General features: G+C 39.7%; 1 protein-coding gene across 1 annotated transcript in view; it reads right to left on the bottom strand.

Annotated features, from left to right (window-relative positions):
• Positions 1–7,021: 7,021 nt before the first annotated feature.
• Positions 7,022–9,030, bottom strand: part of LOC103202575 (regenerating islet-derived protein 3-gamma-like) — a 42,152-nt gene continuing 40,143 nt past the window's right edge. The window contains exons 2-5 of the mRNA XM_007947470.1: positions 8,693–8,811; positions 8,349–8,486; positions 7,362–7,488; positions 7,022–7,089 (exon numbers count right to left, since the gene is read on the bottom strand). Coding sequence (XP_007945661.1) covers positions 7,022–7,089; positions 7,362–7,488; positions 8,349–8,486; positions 8,693–8,811 — 452 coding nt within the window. The remainder of the gene's footprint in view (positions 7,090–7,361; positions 7,489–8,348; positions 8,487–8,692; positions 8,812–9,030) is intronic.

The raw sequence follows: 9,030 nt of genomic DNA, 5'->3' as shown, positions 1-9,030 counted from the left end.
CTTCCCTAAACCAAGAAGGTCTCCACTGGCCTTTCTCACCTGCCAGTCTGCATTCTGCGTGGCAGATTCCCCTAGTTTTGTTATTTTTCCCTTTCCCCTTTCTCCTTTCTAATCCTACTCCCCTAAGATTGGTGCACTTTGACTCAGTGAGCTGTTCAGAGCACCAGAATCCCTATTTCAAACTGCTGCATCTAGTTTTTCAGGCACTAAGATGCTAGAGGGAATTAGCATGAGGACTACTGACCAGATGCCATTTTTGCTCTGTGGTCTGCAGATATACTTAGTAAGATTACTCTCCTTTTACGCTTGTGCAAAAACGGCAAGGAGGCCACATGTTCTGACCTCCTATAATCCCACAAGAGGAAGGCAGAATCACCATCAATAGCGCAAGGCCTATTCCTACAAGGCCAGCCATGCTGCCTCCCCCCAGACCTTTCACCAACCGTTCCTCCCAAAGCACCCACCACCTCTCCTCTGGGTTCGATAATTTGCTGCAGTGGCCACACAGAACTCACGGATTATGGGGTTTATTAGGGAAGCACCAGGCTACAACTCAAGTTCAGGAAGAATGCTCAGTCTCTCTCTCAGCCCACCGTCCCTCAGCCAACAGTCTCTCACAGTCTCTTTCCCAGCAGTGCTGGTCCCTCGGTGTCTCACTCAGCAATGTGTGTCTCTTGGGTCTCTTTCCCAGCAGTGCATGTCTCTTTCAATGGTGCGTGTCTCTTTTGGCAGCATGTCTTCCTCAACCAGCAATCAGAGAGAGCTCTGTCTCCAGGAGACCTCCTTTTGAGCCCGGCAGGGTGGTCAAACTAGCCAATCATAGCATCAGAATTCTAAGCACGTGAGAGAGAGTGGGAAACTCCCAGAACATTGTATTGTGCCACTCCCAACAGAAATAATGCAGGTGGATAGCTTCAGCAATCAAGAGCTCCTCAGTTGCTAACAGCAATTCCCACCTTGGAGTTTACAAAGACTTATGGGTAGAAAAGCCACACTAAGTAATTTACTACACTGCAGCTTGTTAAGATGTGTTTTATGGCCTAGAATATGGTCTTTCTTTGTGATTGTGCCATGTGAACTTGGGAACAATATGTATTCTTCAGTTGTTTGATAGAGTATTCTATAAATCTGATCAAGTTCAGTGGTAGTGCTGAACAAGTCAAGTATATTATTGTTAGGTGCCAAAAAGATGGTTCTGATTCATAGGGACACAATAAACAAGAGAACAAAACACTGTCTGGTCCTGTGCCATCCTCACAATCATTGCCATGTTTGAGCCCTGTTTTGGTTACCCCCATGCTGCTCTAACAGAAAAATATCAAAAATGGGATGGCTTCAACAAATAGGAGTTTGTTTTCTTACAATTTTGGAGGCTAGATGTCCATGTTCAAAGTGCCAGGTCTAGGTTCTGGGTGAAAGCCCCTTGATTTTGGGCTTCAGCTCTGCCTCTTGCTCCCAGCTCACTGAAGCTAGAGGTGTTGCTTCACTCAGGCAGCTGTTGGCTGCTAAGGCTGACAAGCTCAAGTTCAACAAGTTAAAAGTCACAGTCTCAATGTTATGCAACTACATGGCAGGCCATTAAAGTCTACTGAAAATCCAAAGACTGGCAAAGTGTGGTAGGCTACATGAAGGGTTTAAGTGTGCCAAAAAGCTAGAGACCTTCCTCAAAGCTGCTTCTTATATACTTGAAGCAGAACATGTGCCTAAAGCACCTACTCAGCTGCTCTAGTAGGTTCCACCGTGGAGGTAATTATCAGTCTCACCATGGGGAATAACTACTTCTAGGTGCCCAGACACTCCACCAGGCCAAGCCAAGTTGACAACAGTCTTAACTAGTGCAAGCCCATTTTTGCAGCCACTGTATAACTCCATCTCATTGAGGGTCTTAATTTTTCCTAATCTTCTACTAAGCATGATGTCCTTCTCCAGGGGGTGACAAACTGTCACCCTCCTCACTGCTAAGGAGCATCCTGGCTGTACTTCATCCAAGACAGAATTGTCTGCTATTTTGGCAGTCCCTAGTATATTCAGTCCCTAGTGTATTAGGAGCTCTGGTAGCATAGTGCCTAAGGCACTTGACTGCTAACCAGAAGGCTGGAGGTTCAAACCCTCCAGCCACTCCTTGGAAGGAACATGGGACAATCTACTTCTGTAGTGATACTGCCTCAGGAACCCAAGGATGGGTCACTATGAGTTGGGTATGACTCAATGGCACATAACAACAACAACAAGTATATTCAAAGGAGCTCTGGTAGTGTATTCAATGTTCTACATGACCATTATAATTCAAAGACATCAATTCTTCTTTGGTCTTCCTTACGCATCATCCAACTTTTACACGTGTGCAAGGAGAGGAAAAATACCATGTCTTTGGTTCCTGAAAGTGATATCTTTGCTTTTAACACATTAAAGAGGACTTTTGCAGTAGAGTTGCCCAATGCAATTTGTCATTTGATGTCTTCAATGCTGCTTCCATGGGCAATGATTGAGGATCCAAGTAAGATGAAATCCTTAAAAACTTCAGTATTTTCTCCATTAATTGTGAGGTTATTTATTAGTCTAGTTGTGAGGATTTTTATTTTCTTTATGTTAAGACGAGGCTATAGTCTTTGATCTTCATCAAGTGCTTCAAGTTCTCTTTGCTTTCAGCAAGAAATGTTGTGTCATCTGCACATCACAGGTTGTTAACGAGCCTTCCTTCAATTCTGATGCTGCATTCTTCCTTACATAGTCCAGCTTCTCAGATAATGTGCTCAGTAAACAGATTGAAAATGTATGCTGAAAGGCTATAGCCTTGCCACACATCTTTTCTTATTTTAAACCACAGAACAGTATCACCTTGTTCTGTTTGAATGACTGCCTCTTGGTCTATGTAGAACTTCCATATGAGCACTATTAAATGTTCTGTATTTACCACTTTTCTCAATGTTGTCCATGATATGTTATGATCCATGTAGTCAAATGTCTTTACATAGTCAATAAATCACAGGTAAAAATCTTTCTGATCAAGAAAGTCAAGTGCATTACTACTGCTTGATCTGTCAAGTAGAAGTATATTGAAGTCTTCAAGTATTGTTGTAGTTTTATCATTTATTTTCTCACATACTTTGATGTCCTATTTTAGGAGTATTATGCAATGTCACTTTTTAGCTTGATCATGTTTCTGAAGTATGCTTTGTCTGGAATTAAAATAGCTGCTCTAGGTTTCTCTCTTTTTCTTTTTTAAATTAATGTCAGTATGATGTATATTTATCCATTTCTATATCTTTAATGTATCTGATTAAATTTATTAAGTGATTTGTATAGTTTTTTTTTTTAATCTACTCTGACAATATTTGACTTTTAATTGGTTTATTTAGATAATTCACATTTAAAGTGAATAATGATGTATTTAAGGAACACTTGTGGCACAGTGAAGGAGTTCTGGTGGTACAGTAGGAAAAACATTGGCTACTAACCAGAAAGTTGGAGGGTCAAACCCACCAGTGGCTCTGCAGGAGGAAGATAAGGCAATCTATTTCCACAAACATTTATAGCTTTGGAAACCTTATTGGGGTTGCTATGAGCTGACATTGTTTCAATTGTAGTGGGTCTTTTTTTGTTTGTTTGTTTTGTTTTTGGTGGCACAGTGATTGGCACTTGGTTGCTAAACAAAAGGCAGGCAATTTGAATCCAGCAACCACTCTCCCAGAGAAAGATATGGCAGTTTTTTTTTTCTGTAAAGAATGGTAATGGGTTTGGGGGAATGAAATTTTTGTAATTGTTTTCCATTTGTTGTATTTCTTCTTTATTTTTTTCTTTCTCCTTTTTTGAGCATTTTTTTTTTTTACTGAGATTTATATGATTCCGTTTCATCTCCACTCAGCATGTTGTCGTTGTTGTTGTTGTTTGCCATCGAGTCGGCCCCAACTCATATCACTAAGGAAGTAGGATTGCCCAACATTCCTTCCGAGGAGTGGCTGCTGGGTTTGAACCACCAGCCTTCTGGTTAGCAGTCAAGGGCCTTAGCCACTATGCTACCAGAGCTCCCCCACTCAGCATAGTAAGTATATTCATTTTATAAGCATTTTTAGTATTCTTCTGGAGTGTGCAATGTACATCTCAATAAATTCATCTTAAGTAACACAACACATGTAGTACTGGTACCTTTAAACAGTATTGCCCATTCCTCTCTCTCATTTCTTATGCGGTTTTTATGTTATAGTCTACAAATGTTTTGCTACTATCATTTCTTCATTCCTTTAAACTAGCAGTTAGATCAATTAGAAGACAAAGAAAATATTTTGTTTAACTTTTTTAATGCCATCTTTGACACTCTTTTTCTCTTTAGACAGATCTAAGTTTCTGACATATCATTATCATTCTCCCTAAGGAACATCTTTCAAAATTTCTTACAGGGCAGCTCTATGAGGTGATGAATTCTCTCAGTTTTTGTTTCTGTGAGCATATGTTTATTTCTCCTTCACATTTGAAGGATAATTTTCTGGCTATACAATTCTAGTTTACTGTTTTGATTTTTTTTTCCAATATTTTAAATATTTCTCTCTGTTATCTTGCTTGCATGGTTTCTGAAAAGAAGACCCATGCAATTTTTATCCTTGATTCTTTGTAGTTGAGATGTGCCCTCTCTCTTCTTGGTAGATATTTTCTTTATCTTTTGTTTTCTGAAATCTGACTATGATACACCTTCGTGCACTTTTTAGTATTTATCTTGTTTGGTGTTTTCTGATTTTCCTGGATCTGTTCTTTAGAGTCTGTCATTAATTTTGGAAAGTTTTTGGCTATTACTACTTCAAGTATATCTTTTTATCTGTTTTCTTACTCCTGGTATCTAAGTATGTGTGCTATAACTTCTGATATTAGCCCATAGTTGTTGGATGTTCTATTCCATTTTCTTTTTTCCTCTTTACATTCTTACATATCAGTTTGGGAAGTTTCTATTCATAAGCTTATATAGAATTTTAACATTTTCAAATGCTTCTATCTTCAAGTTCACAAAGATTTTTTCCTTGCCTATATCTACACTAGTGAAGAACGCATCAAAGACATTCTTTATTTCTGTTGCAATATTTTCATTTCTAGTATTATCTTTTGATTTCTCTTAATTTTCAGCTTGTCATATATTTTTGTTGTTGTTATTGATTAAAAACCAAAAACCAAACTCACTTCTGTCGAGTCTGATCTGACCCATAGAGACACCTCCTTGGGTTTCCAAGGTGGCATCACGACAAAAGTAGATTGCTCAGTCTCATTGATAGTCACTCATTATATATTGGTAAACATCATTAGTGTGAGGTTTTATGTTAATTTGTTTAGGAGTCCCTGAATGGTGCAAATTGTTAAGCACTCACCTACTAATTGAAAGTTTGGCTGTTTGAATCGATTGAGAGATGCCTGGACAGAAAGGCCTAGAAATCTCCTTCTTAAAAATCAGTCATTTAAAATCCTATGGAGCACAGTTCTACTCTGACACATATGGGATCACCATGAATCAGAATCTACTGGATGGTAATTGGTTTGGTTTGGTTTGGTCTTTCTTAAGAGTTGTAATGTTTCATATTTGCTATAGCGGTAGGTTCCAGAGACTTAAATTTCCTATGATGTTCTTATTTTTGTCTCCCATTACTTTGGACTTTCCTACCCTCCTTTAGTAGTATTTGCATTTTGCAGCTCTTTCAGCTGTAATACACCATAATTATTCTAGAATCTTGTTAATATGGTTGTGTCAGAGAGGGGAAGCATTTAATAATCTTATGATTAAATCTCAGTCTTATAGTGGGTTTATATCCCTGGTCTGCAACCTTCAATTCTTTTTATTTACTTATTTATTTTTTAAGCATTTATTTACCTACTTTAGATAAAATGGAAAGGCTAGAGTGGGATAGAGTTGGGTAAGTAATATACATCCTAGGTGGGATAAAACTCTGGTAAAGTCTTTTTCTCTGAAATGTTGGCCATTTTTATGGAGACACTTCTGGGAAGATTTGAAAATAGTTATATCTTCCCCTTCACAAAATCATGAAAGGGCCTTTCTTGGCTCTTCAACATGACAACCCACAGTTCTCACGTACAATCCACAAAACAGTGTGAGCTTCTGTAAGACTGTGGGCTCCAGAAATTTCTCACTCTTAACACTAATCCATACTGTGTATCTACAGACTTTTCAAAATAATCACTTAACTGTTCTTAACAATGTATGACTCTAGACCTCAGCTATGATGTTCTCTATTCACTGGTCTCTTCAGATATCAAGGTGTTTTCCATGCAACCTCATTCTCTGAATGATAGAAGGAAAGCTGCAGAATTCCAGTTTGTTCAATTTTTTCTTTGTTTAAATAAAATGACAACTTTCTAGTACATTACCCATAACAACTAAAAATAGAATTCCAAGTAGTTAATATTTTTTATTTATTAAAAAAGAAAAAGAAAAAACTAATCCAATGAAGATTGGAAATTAAAGAAAGAAAAAAAACCTGAAGCCAGATTTTCACCCCAGTAAATTTGAGAATTACTGCTCTAGACACCATCAAAGCCCCTTAAGACCAGTTGTGCACACCATCAGAACTGGGCTATAGGAATGTACAGAGCGTTTAGGAGAATAATGTCTGCCCAGAAGCCATAGCCTCCAATTATAGGGCTAAACTGTCATCACAAATACACTGCTAAGAATTTACATTTTGCCATTTTCCCCAAAACCTGCCAGAAATTAGATATAGTTGAGACTGACCATGTTTCCTTCTCCACCCATTTATCATTCTCAAGGCCTGGCTAAAAGAATGAAACACACAAGACAAGCAATTGCAGAAAAAAAATTTAATACTGCCTTATGAGGACTTATTCCATGGAATATATTTTAAAAATTCTAGAATGAAGGTGGAAGACAGGGAAGATAAGACAGGATCAGAATGAAGAGATCAAGTTGAGGATATAGAGGAGAATATTCTCTTCTTTTGTGAGTCTCCACACTCGGTCTTAACTCCATGATGATCACACAGGCCCATACTGTTCTCTTTCCACTGGTCTAACCCTTGAACTTGCAAACATAGGGCAACCTCTGATCACAATTATAATCTTTCCAGCTCCGAAATCCTACAGAGACAGAGAGGTAAGGTGGATGGGGTTGGTGGAGATTGTGAACCCAATGGAAAGGCATGCCAGATTTTAGTGAAGGATTTAAATGTACATCCTCCCCAATGTCCCACTCCACATGAATGGGACACAAAGAAAGCAGAGAAGAGAGGGGATGGGAGTAGAAAAACAGCATAGAATTTACTAGCTTAGAAAAGTTCTCTGAAGATCAGTCCTAGGCAAGAGGAATGAGGAGATGGGCAAGGCTGGGAAAAAAGTGACTCCCATATTACCTGAGTTTTGCGACAGGCTCCCACAGTGACCAGGGTTTGAGACGGTGGATGGAAGTCTCTCCCATGCCAAGTAATTTAGCACATCTGTGTTACTCCACTCCCATCCCCCTGCATTGGGTTCCAAGCCCTATAGAGTAGAGGATGGAAACAGGTAGGAGTAAGGTCAGCACCACTCCCTTTGCATGATTCCCTTGGTAGGAATAACTAATTCCAATCCCAGCAATAATTAAGTGGTCTGCTGTTCTATATGCTCTACAAGAACCATCTCTTAGGAATCACTTGCTCTTCTTGGCAAATCCCAAAGCCACAACCAGCAGAGATACCCAAAGTAGCCCATCACTGGTTAAACAACAATTAGTGGGGCCTTGCTACTAATTACCCTTTGAGTCCTAAAAACTATGTCTGTACTAAACCAAACCTAATCAAGCCAAACTCCCTGCCATTGAGTTGATCGAGATTCATAGTGACCCCCTTTGTCTTTCTAAGGCAATAAATCTTTATTTGTAGAATACCCAGTCTTCCTTCTGCAGAGTGGCTGGTGGATTTTAACTGGCACCATTCTCCTTAGCAGTCAAATACCTTAGGCACTATGCCACCAGAGCTCCTTATGTTGGAACTTTTTCTTAGGCACTTTACTACCAAAGCTCCTATGTCTGTACTAGAGAGGGCAAAAACAGATCTTCATTGAGGATCCCCTGAGCACAGTTTACACAGAGCTTTGAAGCTCAGAGAACTGAATTACAAGGCCCCATGAATTGTGTAAAAAGATTGACAAGAGGCAGATTAATTTCAGTTTAGATCAGAACCTCCACAGAACTCAGCTCTCTAGCTGGCCTTAAGAGCCTCTCTTTCCTCCAAATGTTCCCCAGAATCCCTGAGTTCCAGGATTCTATGGTGTACCTCCAAGGCAGACACAATGGATAGAGACTGATAGTGGGTGACAACAAAAACTCAAGAGATAATTAGGAAGATAGAACTCAGTCTCACCAGTGTAGGATCATGGAGCCCAATCCAGACATTTGCATAGTTGTTTGAAGTGCTTTTCACCAGGGAGGCCACAAAGTATCCCTCAGCCACACTGAGTACAGACACAAGGTGTCCTGAAGACCGCTTCTGGCAAGCCATCTGTGTGGGAAATGAAGATACCAAGGGAGAATTGAGACTTCACTGGGGAAGGTGTAGGGAGAAGGTATTTGAGAAGGGTGGTGTGTGAGAGATGTAGGTGCACATTTTCACCCGATGGCATTCTCGAGAATGGAGGCCTCCCTGCCCTCCTCTGGTCTCCCATGTACTTTTCACTGGGATCCCCAACCCCACAACAAGCTACATACATCTGCCTCCACCCAGGTTTTTGGCATCAGAAAAAAGGCATAGCAGTGGGAACCATAGGCTTTGGAGCCTCCAGGACAGCTGATCCGTGCAGAGAGCTGTTTCATCGGGTCATCTTCACCTTGGGTAGAAAGAAAATAAAGTGGTAGAACACAGTGAGATGAAGTGTGGTGATTGGGGAGAGAAAAGTGGGGAGGCAACATTGGAAGAATGCCCATAAAGCCAGTTTATGGGGAATAATGCCACATTCTTTTTTTTTTTTTTAGGATTTGGGTGAAGATTTACAGAGTAAATTCACTTTTCATACAGCAGTTCACATATACTTTGTCTCATGTCATTG

The sequence above is a fragment of the Orycteropus afer genome, unplaced genomic scaffold (genome assembly GCF_000298275.1).
Source record: "Orycteropus afer afer isolate SDZICR_OR568_19922 unplaced genomic scaffold, OryAfe1.0 scaffold00186, whole genome shotgun sequence".
Classification (NCBI taxonomy): Eukaryota; Metazoa; Chordata; class Mammalia; order Tubulidentata; family Orycteropodidae; genus Orycteropus; species Orycteropus afer.
Note: the sequence above shows the minus strand (reverse complement) of the source record. Positions and strands in the feature narration are given on the sequence as shown.